Below are 21,838 nucleotides of genomic sequence, written 5' to 3'. Positions count from 1 at the left end.
TTTGTCGGGTTCGGTGGGTCGGGGATTCTTATCGTCGTTTTACTTCGGCTTCCTCCCTTTCTTTCAGCTCTTCACCTGGCCTCGAACCGTAATAATACCTCTTTTAGGGTTTGATCCGGGGGATTCGGATGGGAGAGAATGAAGGATTCGTGCCGGATCAGTAAGGTTTGGCCTGTTCGACTTCTTCTTCTTGTTCTTTATTCAATTCGGTCGGTTTCGTTCCGGATTCTTCTGATCCCGATATTTGTTCTGTCGTGCCTTTTCTTGTTCTGTTGGATCTAAGAGAAGAACTATGGCTTATATGCGATGGTGACGAGTTTTCCCTGATCTTCGACGTTAGCTACTGTTAGATTAGATTTTTTTTTTTTTTTTGGAGGAAAATTATGTGTGCGGTTCACGATGTAAAACATAATATCGTGGAATTTGATTTTGTAGGCATGTTTATGCTAAAACCCGTATGTTGTAAGGAATTTGTGAAGTATTTATTGGCTTCAGTGAAAAATCATGTCAATCTCTATACTATATACTTATTTTCGATGTCTATTCACTAGCGGGTGAGATCTAAATGCGTTAATATAGTTCCAATTACTGATCATGTTATAAAATCGTCTCTTCTTTCATTCAGGTGCATGAAAATATGATCGGTGGTGTTGATCACTCAATTATATCAATATGCACAGCATAGCTTGTCAATTTCAATTTCATTTTCCATTTCGTTTGAATTTTTTTATAATCTGCTGAAATTTTCAAGCTTGGGGTTGTGATAGACGACGCATGGCAAATACTAGCTTCAGGAGTTTAGTGCCTATCGGAAAACAATCCTTTCTTCCTCCAAAATGCCCCGTTCCAACCCTATCCCCTTTTTATGATGACCATGGAGCCACAGGATCAAGGGGCATTCCTAATGCAAACCATCGGCGCACTTCATCGGAGAGTTTTCTTATTGATGAGCAACCTCCTTGGCTTGATGATTTGCTTAATGAACCTGAGAGTCCTGTGAAGAGAGGATCTCATCGTCGCTCATCTAGTGATTCTTTTGCATATCTGAATGGGGCTAAGGTATCTTCTGGCATCACTAACCTAGCCTTGGAGGGCTGCGGGCAGAGCAGTGTTGCCACACTATGTCCATGGGGGTTGAATGAACTTGATAACCAAAGAGACATAAATCATTATCCATACTATGTGGAGAACAATTCATCTGGGAGGCCGCAACATAGAGAGTGTGAGTCTACAACAACTATGGGCAATATTACACTGGGAAAGAATAAGATTGTGCATAGTAGAGCATACCCTGTTCCAAGAGAACGCAATGTAGTGCCATCTGATAGTGATGAGAAGAAAGACCAGCAGGGATCTTCCAACTATCCAAAATGCCCCTCAGACAAGGAAGATTCCTTCTCTAAGCAGTATGCAGCTGATCCAAGGAGTGCTAAACAGTAAGTTTCATGTTGATGTCTTGACAACATTCAATAGTGTTTTATCCAGTTTTTGTTTCTGCATTGCACATTGCAAATTTCCATAACATGGATGGTAAAAGTTTAAATAGGCATCAAATCTTGTGGCATCAATGATCAACTAGAAGAAAATGTATGCTACTGCTAAGCTTTGTATTAAATTCTGAGGACTTCTGTTGTAAATTACTAGTTTGCACTTTTTTTTAATATTCTTACATAAAATGTATAAGTTTTGGTTAACAGGTAGTTGATGAACATCCTTCTTGTGTAGACTTATTATGTTGACATCAGTAAATTAAAATCACAAGTGTCAAATTTTTATATATTCATATTCTTTTCCCTAAACAAAAATATCATCATGTTATAACCACAAACATGTGGTGGATTTTTTGAGATATAACACTTCTTACAAACTCAGAAATTCGTTACTGTATACCAGTGATCTAAATTTGCGGAAGCCAGTTTTAGAGATACCTAATGTGAATTCTGAGATCAATAAAAAATGCCGCAGCATTCTGATGTGTTCAAGATACTCTATTGCTAAAAATCTTCTTTAATGTGAGTTGTTATTCTTCCTTCTTGTTGCTTCATTTGTTTCTCTGTGTTTGTCCAAAAATGTACATTTCTTGGTGGGGATCCTTTTATGTGAAGGCGATAACAATTTTTTGTAAGCTTCTCTACTCTTTCATTGTCTAGAACAAATTCTCCCATGGTTTCAAATAACAGTTGAGACAGTATGTCTTGACTCTTGACCACTATTTACTGGTCTGATCAGGGACTGTTGTTATTTTATTATCTTTTTTGGGTGATACTGCAAGTATAGGTTTATATACCACTCAGTATATCCATACCATAGGGGTCCATTAGGTTAGATTACCGAAACCTGTATCGGACCTAGATTTGAATCCTTGATTTCTCCTAGCAGTGTCACATCACACTTATCTTCTCAGTTAAGCTCAATATAATGGCTCAGGCCACCCTCATCTTTGTATCTCATGGCATCATTTGTATTGTACAACAGAAATAGACTTTGGACATTTTCAGATATGGTTCTTTTTCAAATTTATGATATTTGTCATCACTTAAACAATCAACCGGTGGATATCAATGTATTGCACTATTTTGGTTAACTCCTTGTTTATAATTTATTAATTTGTTCTTTTTTATTGCAGAAGATGGCAAAATATAATTTGCTAGTGTAACCTATTTTTCTTTGATTAACATAGTGCTGTTGACTCCATATCAACTCTGATTAAATTTATGACGTGATTGATAGTAGTGAGACTGCTAAAAGGCTTTCATATCTATGACAAATGCTCCTCTTATCATATGAAAGAATTATGAACTGAGGCTGTCTGTACAATTAATTGAAAGTACCAGTGGGTTTTCTCTTGGATACTGTAAACTAAATTAGTGCACTACTAATTCCATGTTTTCTTCATACAATTAGATCAGAAATATATGTCATTTCCAAAAGTTGTGTTATTATTTATTTAAAGTTTCTCAGGTTAGATGAAGTAACATCTTGCATTCTTATATCCTTTAATCTAGATTCTACACCATTCCTATGTGGCCAATGTGCCTGGTGCATGTTGTCTTCTATGTTGCCGAAAAGGTTGATGACTTTGAAAGTAGATGAATGCTAGCATTGTAAATTTCATCTTTTACACTGTGAAATGCAAATAAGCATTACTAGTGAAACCTTTTACCGGATTCTAGTAGTTTGTGTCAAGATTTGCATTTTCGATTCATATTGGTGTACCGACCAAGCGTCGGTATGGTATGTACCAAGGTGTACCGACGGCATGCAGGGGCATACCAACGTTACACCCAAAATCATCGAAAATAGCTCAAAAAATACTTGAAAAATAAAAAAAATTAAGATTAGGGTTTTTAAGTTGGAAATAAATATAAATTTAGTATAATTTTAGTAAAAATAATGTAAATTAGGAAAGAATAGTAACATTTTTTTTAGGCTTTGAGGAGTAATTTTGTGACATGTTCCAAATCGTCCTTTCGTTACTACTGAATCAAAGAAATGATTTGAATTGTATCATTTCTATAAATATGTTATACTATCACAAACATATAAATCACCTTAATATGTATGAAATATAAAGATTTAACCTATTAAGTGTTTAATTAAAAAAAAATCAATAATAAATATATTAATTACAACATTAAAGACCTTAACTACTCCCTAATTAACACTATTCTACCATCAAAAATATATCAAACAACATATTAGACATTAAGTTATATACCACATAGAATATGCTTAAGCATCTTATAAATCAATAAAAATCTAGAAGGAAAATACATATCTCTTGAGTAGAATGTTTTTCCTTTTAATCTTCCTAAATTAGCCTCATATATTTGATCCAATCCATATATAACTTTGTTGAGTTTAGGAGAATAAAAATATGAGAATGAGAGAGCGATGTGAGTGAAAAAGAGTTTGAGAGTTGAAGAGATTGAGAAAGTGAAATAAGCTCAAAGAGGGAGGTGGAAAGGGTTTAAAAACATTTTCTAAGCCTCAAATGGTCAATCAGACCATTTGAAATAGGGCAATCTTAGCCCTTGATCGGTAATGATCGAAATTTGACCGTTACCTCGATAAAGGTCGGTAAATATCGGATTTCGATAGTTACTGTCCGGTACAGACCCCGTATCGCCTGATATGGGGTTATGTGACAGTACCGCCCGGTAGAGGGAGGTCCACATGTCGGTATCCTGTTAGACTGGTATGTACCACCTGTACGTGTGGTACAGGTCAACACGCCAAACCCTGGTTTGTGTATCTTTGCTAGTTTAGGGTGGTTTTGTTAACTTAGGTGGCAATTCTTTTGTAAATGTTAGTTACATGCATTAGGTGAGGCTAACAAATTGCAGAAACTATGGAGATGGCTGTTATTTTAGATTTTGTGTCATTTATGCCCTTAGAAAGACATTGCCAACAGTTCTATGTAAAATACATAAGTCGTGACATCTTTTGAGAGTTGGTTGTAAAATATTCTAGAATGTTGTTCATCTAAATGAACATCATCAAGTCAGAAGCTTTATCAGTCCTTGTCTGTTCAAAGTTTTTGTCAGTTAACAAAAATAAATGCTTATTCCTGTGGACGTTATTATTTCCTGCGCCTCTGATTCCTATCGTGCTTGACATCCATGGTATGCATCCTTTACATGTATCCATAATCGACTTCAATGATTAGAATTGTATATGCCTTCTTCATATTTGCTGTAAAGCAAACTGAAGGAAATGGATAAAAGATCAGGCAATCTGACAATTGGTATGCACAATTAAGCAATGTTTTTTTTTAAAAATGGATATGTAGCAATAAAAGGCTGGAATTTCTTTTTACAACAGGTGAATAATCATAACTGCAGTGTGCTATGGTGTTGAAACTTACTTTTTCAATGTGTCATTTAACAATTTAAGGACACTGGATCACTCCTGGATGAAACACATTCATTGTGCTGCTTCACTTAGATGTTAGGTTTGTTTCAATTTTGATTTTCTACATTTCAAACATTAGCAAGAGTCAAATTAGGTCTATGAAGTCTATGAAGTTGATGAGTATGTTCCATTTTCTAATTACATGCACAATCCTTTGTATTATCCCAGGCAGTTTGCTCGGCGCTCTCGGGTTCGGAAGCTTCAGTACATTGCAGAGCTAGAGAGAAATGTTCAAGCCTTACAGGCAAGTCTTGGGAGATCACCCGGGCCAAAATGATCTTAGCAAGCCTTATTTTTGGAAAAGGAGACTTTGAAGAATCTCATAATAATTTTGTTCGCTTCATGTTTTCATAGGCAGAAGGCTCAGGGATTTCAGCTGAACTGGAGTTTCTGGATCGACAAAATCTTATTTTGAACTTAGAGAACAAAGCGTTGAAGCAGCGTCTTGACAGTCTATCCCAGGAGCAGCTTTTTAAACGCTGTAAGCATCTAATAGGTTTGGGACTAATCTAGCATTTGCACCAGTTAAAAGAATACCTATGATTTCACCCATTTTATTGAAATGAATCTCTTTATGTTTGGTAGATCATATCTATCATTGCTGGATATAAATTTAAAAGATTCACAAAATGATACTAGCATAGTTAGTGGGTCATAAACTCACTCTGCTACAACCAATCCCCAAATTTTAACAACCACTTTAGGCTGTCTGACCTTGGTGCTTTTAACATATATGCTGATGTGAAATTCTTGGTGAATGCACTTCAAAATACACTGGCTGTCCTAAGTCTCCAGCTGGGAAACATTATCTATTTTAACCTAGTGGAATCTTATTTTGAAAAATATTCATCCTAAATTTTTTTTTTTCATGAAGATTAATTTTCCAATTCTTTTACAAAATTTTTCACTGAAGTGCACGATTTTCCAGAATAATATCATGAACTTTCAAACTTAAGTTTATTTGGTACAATGCAGTCCAGCAAGAGATGCTAGAACAAGAGGTTGCTCATCTTCGAATATTTTATCAGCAACATCAGGCGGCTCCCTTACATGGACACAGGAGGAGTACAGACCTTGATTCCCAATTTGCCAATCTCTCCTTGAAGCACAATGACATGGATGCTGGACCTGACCCAGTCACAAACCCTCTTCACATTTGAATTTTCATCTACTCTTCCTAACACTTGGTCATATGATCATGCTTGGTCTCCTTATCCACCTTTCTGTGGCAGACTCCAGATATGGCATGGAGAAGCAGGATGGGAACATCAAAGATGGATAATGTCCGAAAGTTTGATAACTTGGGAACTGGGTTATTGATTCGTTTTCTCATTTGCTTTTGTGCTGCACCTCATGGTCATGTTCAGTCCACGTCCGTTGGTGACGCTCGACCAGTTGGTGGTGTTAGGCTCTACGGTTCCTGATTTTTCTGTCTTTATATCTTATAAGTCTCCAACTCCTCTTTTTTTTTCCCTTCCTGTTTCACTTGAGAATCCATTATTGCTAGCTCAATTATCCAACATTTGAATACTTGCAGTTCCATGAAGGGTATGTAAAATGTCTACAACATGGAATAACTTTCATTGTATGTGATTATGTTGCATCATTATGCAAGAGAAAGTAGGAAGCTTCAACAACATTATGGAATTCTCTTATATATTCTGTAAAAAATTGCAGTCATTCTCTTTGTTGTTTGTGATTGCTTATGACAGACCATTAATTGGCCAGGTTAAATTAGTGTGAGCTCCAACAGGCAAACGATAACTATCTGTCATGTTAAATTTATGCTGATTTGTTATTAGCCACAAGTTATTTTCTTGATTCCGATGACGTGGCCTCAAAATAATCTGGGAGTTGTATGTTTTGAGTATCATCATCAGAACACAGTAACCATGGAAGGTAACTTTTTATTTCTCATATGGATTTACTAATGCTGAGGCTGTCAACTGCTTCTACAGTAAATATTTTTGGTACATCAGGTAAATCCTGTACAAGAACTGTTTTCTACCGATGCAGCCATGGCAATGAGGTCTATGTTTCAAGGAGATGCAAAAACCGATAGAATCGTACCGATGCAGTCATGGCAATGAGGTGAGGTCTATGTTTTATGTTTTAAGGAATGCAAAAATGATTCGATATGATTTGATTAATATTTATTAGTCGGAATACGGACTATCCTTATTTTGAGTTATCCAGTTCAAATATTAATTTTTAAAAAATATAAGTTTTAGGACTTCTCATTTTCTCATTTTTTGTCACCATCTCATTTTCCTCTATCACCTCCTCCTCGTCTTTTATCATCTTCTCATTCTCTTTTTCTTTCTCTTCCTGTCTATTTTCTCATACCGTTATATACTCATACGGTATATTTGTATGATTCAATTTTATAGTTTCTATTAAAGTCTTCTTAGGTATTCCTTTATCTCTCATCATACTATTAATATTAATTATTTAAAAATTTTAGATTACTATATTCAAACATCTCATAAGCATAGCTCATATCATCTTAAATGATTTTCTCTTATATCTTTTATTGAAGTGATACATAATTGTTTACGAATAAAAATATTTTTCTATCTTTCCTAGTAATTCCATGAATCCATCTCAATATTTTCATTTTGACAACATAATTTTTTTTTAATATTATTTTTGAACTATCCAATATTCAGATCAATAAAATATTATTCATCTCAAAACTAACTTATAAAATTTTTAAATTCAATATCAAAATCGAATATGGTCTTCGTTGCTATGTTCCATAAATTAGGATTCAAGAGCATATTTCTATTAATTCTTTTTAGCACTGAAAGAGAGTTTCCAAATTCATCACCCATATTATCAACAATGACAAGATTTTTCATTTCAAGAATAGAACTAAGCAAATTAATCATTTCTATCTAATCCAAAATCTTTTTAGAAGCGACATGTTCTCTTCCCTAGCTGGTCAAAAATCCAATTGTAACAAGCGGTATCTGTCGTACCAAAGCGTACCGTCCGTATCGGGCGGTACGTACCGATCCGATAGGTATTCGGTACGCGGACAGCCCGGTACCGCTATAGTACTACAGTACTACACAGTAGCACTGCTACAGTACTACACTGTAGCACTGCTATAGTATACAAAATAATATAAAATTATCAGTATACCATGGAATACCGCTCGGTACGCCCTGGTGTACCGCCCGATACACCGGTACCGTACCGTACCGAGGCCGGGTCAAAACTCCGATACGGTACGGTATGACGGACCTTGGTAACAAGTACGAAATCTTTCTCTACTAAAAACGACAGATGATGAGAGGAGAGAAGATAACCCAAGATTTTTTTTAATGATGTATCCATGCAAATTTTACATAAATAATTAGTGTTGATCTTCTTGATTTGGGATCAAAATATAGGTTGTGTTATCTCATACCTTAAAATTTAATTTTTTTTATATTCTTATAGTTTGACAAATAGTTTTAAAACATTTTTATTAAATAGTGTTCTATTTATTTAATTGGTAAATTATAAAAGAACCTTTGTTTTTAGATTTTTCCTTGCAAGTATCCTCTATAATTCCCAAACAACATTCTTTTTTCCCTAATACATAAAATATCATTTCTTCCCTTTTTTTAATGGACATCTATAGTGTGGTCCGATCATAATATTTTTATACTGTCTTGCGATGCTTTCAATAATATAATTATATTTCTAATATTTTCTTGATATTGTAGAAAACACTATAACACAACATGAGAACACTATAAATATTATATTTTAATAAAAATTAATTATATAAAAACTTTGTGCTATAGTATTTTTACTAAATTATAATATTATTTGATATTATTAAAAATATTATAATATAATTAAAAATATTATAACAAGATAGATTCATCCAATGGGCCGATTCATGGGAGAAGGAGAATATTCTAGGTATAAAAAAAAAAGAACATTGTTAGAGAATTCTATAGGACACTTCCCAAGTAAAATTTAGAAAGAGATGTATATATATATATATATATATATATATATATATATATATATATATATATATATATATATATATATATATATATATATATATATATATATTCATACAATAACAACTGAGTTAATTTCTGTTGAAGACAAGATGCAAAATGAAAACAAATTAGATAATATGACATAAAATCAATGATAATGGATGTTGTTAACCTTAATCTTGTGAAAAATTGAAATACGATTTTTTTTCCCAAACAGAAAAAAGAAAAGGGACATATTTCTACTAACTTGGGACCTCTGAAGACCTTTTTTAATTTTTTGGCATTGACTTGGATCATGCTTAATGAGGCCTGAGGACATGTGAGATCAACATGAATTGACAAGTAGAGCCCAGCGGTAGATGATGAATTAAGCTCCACAGAGTCTAAAGTTTACCTGCAGCATTAAATATTGTTCTTGATTAAGAAATGAAGAACAATTTATAGGCATCACACTCCTTGAATCCACATTTGTTTCTTGACAAAGTGAATAATTCAAAAGACAAATTTGAACCTTAAATTTCTATTGTAGCACCCAAATCTTAAGTTCCATGATACTAAAGGAGTATAAACTCAGTACATACTTTGGTAATCTACGAATCAGAATCAAGAAATGGGTAATCTGTATACCCAACAACTGGATCCTGAATGTAGAAAGTCTCCCTGTTATACTTGTTAAGTGGAGCGTTCAACTCAAATCTTCGAGGCAGGTCAGGGTTAGCTAAAAATAGGCGCCCATAAGCAACTAGATCTGCATAACCACTAGCGATGGCAGTGTTACCTTCTTCCCTATCATAGCCCCCGACGACAATGAATGTTCCCTTAAATGCTTTCCTCATAGGAAGAAGACTGTGAGGAACTTCAACTTTTTCTCCTACATTTATCATCCTAGGCTCCACCATGTGAAGGTATGAAATCCCATATTTGTTCAGAGCATTGGCCATGTATAATCCAAGAGCCTCAGGGTTTGAATCTCCTGATTGCATATAGTTTGCATAGGGAGAAAGTCTTATTCCAACTCTGTCAGCTCCAATTTCATCAACCACAGCTTCAACTATTTCTAAAGCAAAGCGGCAACGATTCTCTAAGCTTCCGCCATACCTGTCTGTACGATCATTCACTTGGTCTTTTAAGAATTGATCAATTAAATATCCATGGGCTCCATGAATCTCGACTCCATCAAAACCTATACACCAAGAAAATGTGCTACCTCCGGTTAATCAAAAGTTTTCTAATAAAATGATAATAGAATCATCATGTGCCCCTGCTTAAAGTTTTTCAATATTTTGTTCTTTCAAATTAAAAGGTGAAAGCCGCTTCCTATTTATAAAAAACACAATACTTTGTTGAAATTTAAAGAGAAATTATATATATCTTACTGCAATAAAGGTTTCCAAAAAATCATGCAGATGGAGCTTTAAAAAGTAGGAGCACAAATAAGAAAAGTAAGGTGCCTAAGGAGCAGTGAGAATCCAACGAACCATGAACTATGGTGCTTTAGGAATTTTGAACACATGGCCTTCAATTATCGGGTCCATACACTTCCAATGTAATCAAGCCTTAAGCTACTATGCTGGAGCCTGGAAGAGACCAAAATTTAATAATAAACCTTTTGTCTTTCTACTTTGTTTGGCAGTGATCCTCCCAGTTCAATGAATCTAATAGCGTATATAGATAAGGAAAACATCGTTGGTTGTGTGGCCAAGGACTTGCACTTCAGTCTGAAAGTCCTAGGTACTCAGATCATGCTTCAGAGGCAACGGGCCTTACAGACATGTAGCATAGTATCTTATTTCCTTTTTTGGATTCGTCCATCAAAAACAAAAGAAATCAGGGCAGAAAAAAGAACAAGCCATAGATGTTGGTTGTTTAGGCTGTAGGGTTCTCTACAGGTACGAGGGATTTTAATCGTATACCTAGTGTTTTATATAAGTTATATAACCAGTCGGTCATCACAAACATTAAGGTTCATTTATGATCCATGAATTACTTATGCTAAAAAGTATCATTAGTGCATACTCAACTGGAACATAAGGTATGATTTCAAAAGGTCTATTAGTATGAAGCTCTTGGCACGACTTGTGGCTCCATATATGTTCTTGTTTTCTTTTTGTGCTAGTGTGGATGGTATAGCACAATAGCAAAAGCTTTGTCATAAACTTGACTTCCTATCAAATACAAACTCGTGAATATGAAATAAAGATACAAGATTCTTACCAGCTTCTATGGCATTTCTTGCAGCAACTCTAAAATCATTGACAACCAAAGGAATATCTTCCGTCCGCAACCGCCTTGGAGTTGAAAAAATAGCAACATCGATGCCATTTGCTCGTACTTGAGGAGTAATTGGCTTGTCAGTAGATGAGATTGGAGCTTGCCCATTGGGTTGGAAATCTGCAATGGTGCACAGAAGTAATCAGATGAGCTTGAATACATATAACACGGATGACTACAGCTCAAGACCTTGGCAAGCATCAGCCAGTAGTGCCTTTATAAGCACAATGAAGGAATGTTGTAATACTTTAACCATCTTTTGCCATCATGTCTATCAAGGGGAAAGGACAACATCCAAAATTCCAAGTGGTATCAGATTATGCTCGGTATTCTGTCGAATACCTAGTGGGTCTCTGAAGCATGAGAACCACCATATGGTCAGAGGAGTTTCAATTAAGCCTACCACCCTACTTCACTTCAGCCTAAACCAAGAAAACAAAGGCAGAAGTGTTGAGGGAACGCACCATGATTTGAAACCCTTCCTACGTGCCAAATCTGGCAAAAGAAGATGCCACCCTTTTCATGAACTGCATTCACAATCGGCTTCCATGCTTCCACCTGTTCTTTCGTCCAAATGCCGGGCGTGCAAGGGTACCTTACACAACAACAACAATGCTTTCGATGACCAAACACAAGAATACCATCCAAGAACCAGTTGAACTAAAGAAACAAGTTTGCGGCTTCCAGAATCTCACCCTTGCGCGGTGTCTGAAACCCCGGTTGCCTCCGCTATCAGAAGACCGCCTTTGGAGGCTCGCTGAGAGTAGTACAAGATGGCATGCGGCTGTGGGACGTTCCCGTATGACCTCTGCCTTGTCAATGGTGCTAGCACCACTCTAACAACATCGACAGCAAGAAATCAAGGGCGAAAAACGAAAAAGATCTTATCTTTTCTCAACATCATATCGCAAACAAACGGTTGAAGGACTGCACGCCATATAATCGACCTTTTGTCTACTCCTAACGGGATCTTTAGGGGAATGAAGGATACGGACCTGTGCGAGAGATCAAACTTGCCCATCTTGTAAGCGGTAATGAGAGGAACTGAATTCGCTGCCGCCATGTCTCGGCCCGCCCAAAAGATCGAAGAAGGCAAACAAGGATCTCCTACTCGCCGTGCGTGCTTGCTCGGTCGTCGAGGCCCGGTCGGCGTGTATTTGTAGGGAGCCACAGAGAGGAGGAGGAAAACAAGTACAATCATTCATCAATTGGTGAAGCGGCTCTAATTCCCATGAAACCATCCAGGTGCAGCGATTCCATCCATGCTTGAGTCAACATGGACGGCTGCATTGGAGTAGGATTACTGGACCATCCTAAACTACGCACCCCCATCGATCGAACTCCATGTCGCCATCAAGGTATCCCTGCTGCCAAGAACTTCAACCAACCCAACATATTTAAATTGTCACACCGTTCATACGAAGATGACGTGAGCCCTGAACGCAGCATGACGTCACCGATTGGATCAGTTACAACCATCGCGAGCCGCCCCTTCTTGATCTCCTTGCACCTCCAACAAGCACAAGATTGATTGGAATGTTCTTCCCAAAGTAGTTCGGTGTGTTCCCATCCAGGAGAAGAGCACCAGTCTGCAAACACATCGAAAGGCCACCGATTTCAGTACGAAATGTAGATGGGTTAATCTGATTGCGTATAATAGTATTAAGATTGTTTTGAGTACAAAAATAAGCATAATTCAAGTACCAGACAGCCTCGGGGCCACAGTTTGCACCAAATTTGTTGAAGGCCTGCCTCTTGGATGATGAAGCCAGCTGCACCAACCATTGCCCACCTTCCATGGATGAGCTCATAAGCTTGGTATCTGCACAATGGAAATAAAGGATTTAGCACCAATGTCTTTCTACTTGATCATGGCTTATCGACAGTGAGAAATGTGATCGAAGGGAGATGACTCAGTTGATATGGTGCACATACTTGGCAAAATCTTGAGGATCATAGCCATACCTGCAACAACGTCAGAATATAATTCCTTCAGATCTTAGAAATTTTCGAGTATGACATGCTCTGATTAAATAGAATTGAGCTCTCAACAGAGCATATTTTTTTGTAGGTAAATCATCTTGGCCATAGTTTATCTCAATTTTTCTACAGATGTCTAAATGCAGATCATACTGAGATTGTTTCTGGTGAGACATCAATGCCCAGAAATTGGCAGCATGAAGTCCTTAATTCTACTTTAAAAAAAAGTATTAACAGCAACAAGGAATGCATGTTAAACAACTGATGCAAAATGACTGAAGCATTATATGTTAGAAATTAAAGCAAACTTTATATTTTGAGAAGAAGTTGGTTTAAGAGTTTTAGTAAAATTAGGAGTTCTATCAGGACATGGTCTATATATAACCTATCATTCCTCTTTACTCACATAGTAAATTAGTATAACCCCAGTTTTGTACCAGTCTGGATTAGAACTGCAGGAGTTGGATATGGAGATTGCAATCCTTGCAACATCTTTTCTCCTGTATATGAATATTTAGAACCTTGTTGCCCATATATGGAGTGAACAGGCAGTGCTTGGAGATCTTCTGTCACTGTGTTATTAATGTTATTTAGACAAATCTTGGTGAAGGACAAAAAAGAAAAGAAGTAGAGAAACAAGAAAACTTCTTTAATCAGAAAATCCTTAAAACAATGACATAATCTACACAAGATCATGAACATAAAACAGCCAAGTTGAGAAGATGAGCTTCAAACAAATGCAATATTGGACGCTTACATCTCTCTAATACCAGTGAAGAATCATGATCACTGCTTTGCTCGACTGCAGTAGAAAGCTTCTGTTCTAGTAATCTACGATCTGTGTTCAGCACTTGTAAATATTTTTCCAAAATGTATCTTAACATAATGCCAACCAAAGTTAGCATCTTCTATATATGACACGCACATTAAGAGCTGGTACATATGATTTGGATGCCAAAACAAGCATTCTCATATTCATTAGCAGATGCAGCTGCATGATACAGCAAAAACAATTGGTGAAACAGAAATTACTCAGTGACTAAAGTGGAAGATTGCTTAGGAAGCACTGCTTGCACTTGCACTTTGAGCAACCTGCCCACTCATCTCAACTTGAACTTCAGGAACTGCCTCTGGCTTGCTACCATCTTGCATAATTGTCGACAATGGTGACTCGGAAGTTGGGACCAAAGCTTCAACGGTGGAAGAGCTCGAAGATTCAGGAGGAACAGAAGCTTCGACGGGTGCAGAAGTTTGAGGTGCGGCCGGTGCTGAAGCTTCAACGATCTGCACTGGTTTGAACTTGTCGATGTAGTAACTGAGGGGTGGTCCAGAATACTCTGTTGCCTGTACTTGTGGCTGACTTTTGCTGACTTGGAGGAGTATCAATGAGGCTGCAGCAATCGAAATAAGGGCTAAACCAGAATTTATAGCAAGAGTGTTCTCTGATCCTTCAGTTGATGTTCCTGCAGTCCCGGAACTTATTGCACTATCTGCAACGTAAACTGCAGGCTGGAGAACATGGATTTGGTGAGAAGGAAAAAAAATGACTTCTTGTTCTTTTATCACTTCACTTTATTGATTATGCACTAGGATACATTCCGAAACATTTAATTCCTCTCTGTATATATATAATTTGTAGGCCTTATAAGTTTAGCTTGGATAAGTTATTTAGATTTGCATATTTTCTGTACATGATGAATACCTTACAATTAACATGATGTCAATTATATTTGAAGGATACAATGAACCACTGCATCATAAAACAATAAGCCATCTTACAAGATGCTTAAAATTAATTCTCTTCCGGGCTACAAGAACGATAGATAGCTTTTCTTTTAGCAGCAACACTATTGACTTCATTCATCAATAATCTAGAAGATCAATAGATATAGAAAAGTTCAAAGTTTTTCAGTCAATCACAACCGGCAAGATTATCCTATGCTATTCTGTTGGCCAACGATGACCACTTTGGAACTTGTTAGTCTTTTAGGATGAAGCATATTTGCATTTTAATAGTTCAAATACAACTTCAGGATTGCTAATTAGGTATAACTTTGTTGTAAGAATTGAAGAACTTTGACAAGCAAATAAGTACATGCACAAACATGATGGTTGTAATGGTTGAGTTTTACTTATCGCATAACTTTTCAGGGGAGAAAACCACAAACCTCAACTGAGTATATGTTTGTTTGTCCAGCAGTATCTTTCTCGACATAACCAGTCCAACCTCGATTGCGAGGTGGGAATGTCCCGACCACTTTTGTTTTCTCACCGGCTAACCATTCCATGCTGACCTTCCCGACCTACAAAACTTAATGAAATAAGCTTATGCTTTGGTCTATCTTCTTTGCCTTTCAAAGAAATAAAATTAACTATTACTTCATTTCATAAATGAAATAAAGAAGAAATTTTCGAATGCAACAAAAACAACAACAATAATAACAACAACAAAGTCGTAAGTCCAACTATTTGGATTCGGATACATGGTTTTTTTTTTCACCATTGAGATATATAAAAAATCATATATTTAGTTAAGCTTAGAGTACTTAAATATTTATTTATAGTTTCTATTAAAGTCTTTTTAAGTATTTCTTTACCTCTCATCATACCACTAACATTAATTATTTCACCTCTTTTGACTATCGCATCCGAAGATCTCCTAAGCACATGCGCATACCATTTTAAACGATCGTCTCTTATCTTATCCTCTATCGAAACGATACCTAATTATTCATGAATAAAAATATATTTTTTCCTATCTTTCCTATAACTCCACATATCCATCTCAACACTGTCATCTCGGCAACATAAAATTTTTGTGTATATTATTTTTTAACTATCCAACACTCAAATCAATAAAGCATTGTTAGTCTCACAATTGTCTTATAAAACTTTTGAATTCAATGTCAAAATCAAATATGGACTTCGCTACTATGTTCCATAAATCGAGATTCACGAGTATATTTCTATTAATTCTTTCATCATCATTGGTTCTTATACTTATCTTTTGGCACTAAAAGAGGGTCGAGGCATAGTTTCCAGATTCATCACCCCTGTTTTCAACAATGACAAGATTTTTCCTTTCAAGAATAGTCCTAGGCACATTAATCATCTCTATCTAATCCAAAATCCTTTCAGAAGCGACATGTTCTCTTCCCTCGCTGGTCAAAACTCCAATCGTAACAAGCATAGAGATATGATTACAAAATCCAAAAAGAAACATATATATACATACATACATTACAAATTGCAGGATATGATTGCATATACTCTATCTCAAAGGTAATAAGCATAGAGGTTCTGATGATTAATAGTCCAGTGATTTGAACTGTCAATTCTGATGATTAATACATCAATGTCACACAATTAATTACATCCTTGCAAGAACCATGTCATGACATCCACTGACAAGATCGAGCATGATAAAATGAGGTCCGATAAGATCCAAAGATGCAGGCCTCAGAGGAGTCGAAAACTAGGTGAACACAGCATCAAAAGGGAGGAGCTAAATAATGGCATGCGCAGAACAGGAATCAAGCGGACGCCATACCTCCTTATCCGGAGCACACTCCTCGGCGTTGCAGTCGGAGTCGTCGGAGCCAGAGGATTCGTTCACGGCGAAGAGCTTCGTGTGCGGTCTCACCCACCGTGGCTTCCTGAAGGTCCTGGGAGAGGGGATGACGCAGCTGTTGGCGGATATGATGGACTGAGTGGTGCAGGCCATGGCGGCTTATGTGCGGACGCTGTGAAGCAGAAGTCACTCACGGCGGCTGCCCTCCTCCTCTCTCGCTGGCCTCGGTGTATTTGGGAGAACCTTGGAGTTGGATTCTGTGGTCAGGTTCGAGTGGGTTTGCGTTGGCCGCGTGGCGTCATCTTCTCTACCGAAAAATGATAGATGAGGAAGAGAGGGAAGATATTACCAGGGATTCTTTTTTTGTGATTTAAAATGTTAATATAATAATAATAATAATAATAATAATAATAATAATAATAATAATAATAATAATAATAAAAATAAATTTCGTATCCTCTCAATTTGAGTTTGGTGCATATATCCATGCAAATTTTATATAAATAATTAATGTTGATCTCTTCTTGATTTGGGATCAAGATTTAGGTTGTGTTATCCCATACTTTAAATTTTTAATTTTTTAATATTATTATAGTTTGACCAATAGTTTTCAAATATTTTTATTAAATAGTGTTTTCTTTATTTAATGGGCAAACTATAAACAAAACTCTATTTTTAGATTTTTTTTTTCTTGAACGTGTCCTCTATTTCCAGAATTCCCAAAAATATATTTTTTTTATAATATTTTTATACTACATTACAGTGCTTTCAACAATATAATTATATATTTAGTGTTTATTTGATATTATTAAAAACACTATAATATAATATAAAAATACCATAAATATTTTTTTATAAAAATATATAAAAACATCGTGTTATAGTTTTTTTACTAAATTATAGTATTTTTTATATTATTAAAAATATTATAATATAGTTAAAAACATTATAATAAGATAGATTCATAGACTGATACATACGAAAAGGAGAATATTTTAGGTATAAAAAAAAGGACACTCTTAGAGAACTCTATAGGATACTTCCTGAAAAAAAATTCAAAAACTAAGTTTTTTTTAAAATTCACCATTGTATTTTCAGTATGACATCTTATTTAGTGCTTGACGATGCAACATGACATCATTGATTTATTTAGCATTTGAGAATGATCGTTGACTATGGATCTCATACTAAAACTATGGCATATTTATCGAACAAATACCTTGTCTTTATCGAGGTAGCCCCATTGAGGACTTCAACCTATCGATCTCAGTGTCGACGTTCACATAGAGATGACATGAGCTATGAACGTAGTATGACATTACTGGTTTATTTAGCACTTGACGATGATCATCGACAATGGATCTCATATTACAACTATGATATATTCATCGATCGAACACTTTATCTCTATCAAGATAGCCTCGTTGAGGACTTCAACCAACCTATCTTAGTGTCAGCGTTCATATGGAGATGACATGAGCGGTAGCATTCATATGGAGATGACATGAGCGGTGAATGTAGCATGACATTATTAATTTATTTAGCACTTGATGATGATCGTCGATAATGGATCTCATACTACAATTACGATATATTCATCGATAAAACAACTTGTTTCCTTTAAGATAGCCCTGTTGAGGATTTCAACAAACCCATATCGGTGTTGACATTAATATGGAGATGACATAGGCTATGGACATAGCATGACATCATCGATTTATTTAATGTTTGATGGTGACCGTAGACTACGGATCTCATTGTACAATTATGATACCTTCATTGATTAAACACCTCTTTATTTATTGAGTAGCCCCATTGAGGATTTCAACTAACCCATCTCAGTGTCATGTGGAGATGACATGGGCCATAAACGCAACATGATGTCATTGATTAGATCAACATGCCTTGTATTCACTACTCACCAAACCTTTGGTTTTCTATATTTATTCTACATTTATGATGAGTTAATATTCAATGGGATGATTATGAAGTTATCATTATAAATATGAACTTCATTATTTTATAAATAATTTATATTTATCAATATTTTTTTGGGTAAAGGGTAAATGATAAAGTCATTTAAATGAATGAGAAACGATATTTAAATGATAAAGTCATTAAATAATAGCAATACCTTTGCTATTAGTGGAGACATCTAACGTCATATTGGAAGCAATTTGGCGTCCAAAAGTTTACATTCAGCTGTGACATTTGCAATGACTGCACAGAATGTTTTCGCTGAAACAAGAATTACTTGAAGTATCATCAAATAACATTTTACATTGCGATGAATGATCTAATTGGTCAACATGGCATGCAGATCATGGAAGAGAAGAAACACGGCTGGGAGATCACAGGGTTGGAGCTCTTTCAGCTGCTCCAGAGATGACAGTGAGCAAATTGTTTCCAAATGGGTCACTCAGATGTTTGGTGAGGTTCTCCACTGGTCCTTCCCCAGTGACATAGGCCTGCAGGAAGAACCCCAGCATCGCAAACATCGCGAGTCGCCCGTTCTTGATCTCCTTCACCTTGAGCAATGCAAATTGGTCTGGATCATCTGCCAGCCCCAGTGGATCAAATGGACCTCCGGGGTGCAGCTTGTCCTCCAAATCCTACAAACGAATCATCCGATCCTTGTCTAAAGGCAGTAGAAGCAGCAACACTGACTGCGTTGATGGTTGCTTGCAGTTGCAGTGAACTGATATAAAACGCTAGAAAGAAGAATGTTCTCACCAGTCCATTGATGATTCTGTAGTATTCAGCACCTCCAACAAGCACAATCTCGGCAATGACAGCAACCACAAGATTGATTGGAATGCTCTTCCCAAAGTAGTTCAGTGTGTTCCCATCCAGGAGAAGAGCACCAGTCTGCAAACGCATCGAAAGGCCACCGATTTTGGTTCGAAATGTAGATGGATTAATCTGATTGCGTATGATAATAGTATTAAGATTGTTGAAGTACAAAATAAGCATAATTCAAGTACTTTGAACCAGACAGCCTCAGGGCCACAGTTTGCACCAAATTTGTTGAAGGCCTCTGGGATGATGAAGCCAGCTGCACCAAGCATTGCCCACCTTGCATGGATGAGCTCATAAGCTTGGTATCTGCACAATGGAAATAAAGGATTTAGCACCAATGTCTTTCTACTTGATGATGACTAATTGACGTTGAGAAATGTGAGTGAAGGTAGATGACTCAGTTGATATGGTACACGTACTTGGCAAAATCTTCAGGTTTCTTGCTCAGCCCAAAAGGATCATAGCCATAACTGCAACAAGGTCAGAATATAATTCCTTTAGATCTTAGAAATTTTTAGTATAACATGCTCTGATTAAATAGAATTGAGCTCTCAAAAGAGCATATATTTTGTAGGTAAATCATCTTGGCCATAGTTTATCTCAAGTTTTCTACAGATGTCTAAATGCAGATCATACTGAGATTGTTTCTGGTGAGACATCAATGCACAGAAATTGGCAGCATGAAGTCCTTAATTCTACTTTAAAAAAAGTATAACAGCAACAAGGAATGCATATTAAACAACTTATCTGTTAGAAATTAAATTAAACTTTGTATTTAGAGAAGAAGTTGGTTTAAGAGTTTTGGCAAAATTAGGATTTCTATCAGGACATGGTCTATATATAACCTATCATTTTTTTTAACAAGAGTAACAATAGAAATTGAGAGGGGGGAAGACAGAGATTAATGGAACTACTGTAATAAATGGATGTTTCTAGTTATCAGTACCTCTTTTCTTCACTTCATTATGAATTATTGAAGCCTACCATTCTTCTAAATGATTTTCCAATATTGTCATCTCTTAAGAGCTTATACATATTTGAGATATTAAATATAGCTCACTCATTTTTATTTAGTTTGATCATAAATTAATTTTAACTGACTTATGTACCTCTTATGGGTAATTTCTACTTGGCTTCAATTACTGAGCCCATATGATTCAATATTTTTTTTTATTTTTTAATCAAATTTTTATCCACATTGCTCTGATTTTTTTTTTCTTTTTAAAGAATTCAAATCATAATGAATCTTGTTAGGATACTCAAATTTCTGGAAAAAAACAACAATATCCTCTATAGTCAATATCTAATCTGATGATTTAGACAAGTGTAGACCTAAGATAAGTGAGATAAATTTCACCTGTTCTTGTTCATTGATGAATGAGGAGGATTTAACATGCAACAGGAAAATCCACTTAAACTTACTCTCCCGGAACTTCTCCATTGAGATACTCTGGAATATCAGATCGGTCCAGGAGGCCTTCCGGCAAGAAAATTCTTCTGTCAGGACCTGCAATTGGATGTTGGAGTGCATGATTCGATCAAACAGTCATAAACATCATGAACTCAAAGCTAATCGTAAGCTCAGAAACATTGGAAGAGAGAAGGTTGTTGTCTCACCATACCACTTGGCGAGCTCCTCATTGGCCGGAGCAGCAGCAGCAGCTGCCTTTCGCTTGGCAGGAGCCGCCGCCTTCTTAGAGAAGAGCGCGACGATCTTGGACGAACCGGACGAGGGCGCAGCGGCGGCGCGAGCCGGGGCGGCTGCGCTGAGGCGTGTGCCGAGGATCTCGGACGCTCCGAGGGAGGCCGCCGCGGTGGCTGCTGCGATGGACGCCATGGTCTGTGGAGGAAGAAGAGGGGGGAGTGAAGGGGGAATAAATGGTGGGAATGGTGACTGTGGTGGGCCCACGTTGGATCCATGTCCGAGGGCTGTGATTGGCTGTGAGCCCACACGGTAATCTATTGCCAAGATCAGGATTGATCTGGTTGGGTGACGTGGCAGATGATGATGTTGACATGGACCAATCCTGGCCTCTCATCCTTCTAGTGGATAGAGTGACATAGCTTACATGAATTCCAACCATTGCCAAGTGCTGATGGCCTCTGATCCTTATAGAATCGCACTTCAGAGAGCACATATCATCCATCACTTAAAGATCGACGAACTAATGTCTTATATGTTTACTTTTTTTATATGGAATGAAAAAAATCAATTAAATAGGGTAAGATAAAAGGCTCACTCATGCATTGGGTCCCAAATCCCCCTTTATCATCATGCCATCAACGCATCCCAAAA

At 36.5% G+C, this 21,838-nt stretch overlaps 4 protein-coding genes across 7 annotated transcripts; 1 reads left to right on the top strand and 3 right to left on the bottom strand.

The window, feature by feature from the left end:
* On the top strand, nt 1–6,594 carry LOC135585642 (uncharacterized protein At4g06598-like). Of its 4 annotated transcripts, none has more exons than XM_065114758.1 (5): nt 1–160; nt 768–1,436; nt 5,083–5,162; nt 5,273–5,395; nt 5,890–6,594. In XM_065114758.1, the coding sequence occupies exons 1-5, from the start codon at nt 129–131 to the stop codon at nt 6,072–6,074; spliced, it is 1,089 nt and encodes a 362-aa protein (XP_064970830.1). In that variant the 5' UTR covers nt 1–128; the 3' UTR covers nt 6,075–6,594. The 4 variants fall into 4 exon arrangements, with proteins under 4 accessions (XP_064970830.1, XP_064970834.1, XP_064970822.1 ...); XM_065114762.1 differs by having other exon boundaries at nt 6–165; XM_065114750.1 differs by having other exon boundaries at nt 18–160; nt 752–1,436.
* A 2,815-nt stretch (nt 6,595–9,409) lies between these two features.
* On the bottom strand, nt 9,410–12,695 carry LOC135615775 (putative 12-oxophytodienoate reductase 11). Its single transcript, XM_065114733.1, has 5 exons — nt 12,188–12,695; nt 11,888–12,028; nt 11,657–11,787; nt 11,136–11,312; nt 9,410–10,104 (listed from the first exon to the last, which is right to left on the bottom strand). The coding sequence occupies exons 1-5, from the start codon at nt 12,391–12,393 to the stop codon at nt 9,512–9,514; spliced, it is 1,248 nt and encodes a 415-aa protein (XP_064970805.1). The 5' UTR covers nt 12,394–12,695; the 3' UTR covers nt 9,410–9,511.
* A 1,350-nt stretch (nt 12,696–14,045) lies between these two features.
* On the bottom strand, nt 14,046–17,031 carry LOC135615779 (protein MAINTENANCE OF PSII UNDER HIGH LIGHT 1-like). The gene is made up of 3 exons (XM_065114742.1): nt 16,723–17,031; nt 15,341–15,475; nt 14,046–14,681 (listed from the first exon to the last, which is right to left on the bottom strand). The coding sequence occupies exons 1-3, from the start codon at nt 16,894–16,896 to the stop codon at nt 14,229–14,231; spliced, it is 762 nt and encodes a 253-aa protein (XP_064970814.1). The 5' UTR covers nt 16,897–17,031; the 3' UTR covers nt 14,046–14,228.
* A 1,944-nt stretch (nt 17,032–18,975) lies between these two features.
* Nucleotides 18,976–21,396, bottom strand: LOC135615772 (chlorophyll a-b binding protein CP26, chloroplastic-like). Its single transcript, XM_065114726.1, has 6 exons — nt 21,160–21,396; nt 20,965–21,049; nt 19,962–20,012; nt 19,728–19,848; nt 19,477–19,611; nt 18,976–19,355 (listed from the first exon to the last, which is right to left on the bottom strand). The coding sequence occupies exons 1-6, from the start codon at nt 21,377–21,379 to the stop codon at nt 19,095–19,097; spliced, it is 873 nt and encodes a 290-aa protein (XP_064970798.1). The 5' UTR covers nt 21,380–21,396; the 3' UTR covers nt 18,976–19,094.
* Between the last annotated feature and the right edge of the window lie 442 nt (nt 21,397–21,838).

The sequence above is a fragment of the Musa acuminata genome, chromosome BXJ1-3 (assembly GCF_036884655.1).
Source record: "Musa acuminata AAA Group cultivar baxijiao chromosome BXJ1-3, Cavendish_Baxijiao_AAA, whole genome shotgun sequence".
NCBI classification, from domain to species: domain Eukaryota; kingdom Viridiplantae; phylum Streptophyta; class Magnoliopsida; order Zingiberales; family Musaceae; genus Musa; species Musa acuminata.
This window is presented reverse-complemented; position numbering and strand designations above follow the sequence as displayed.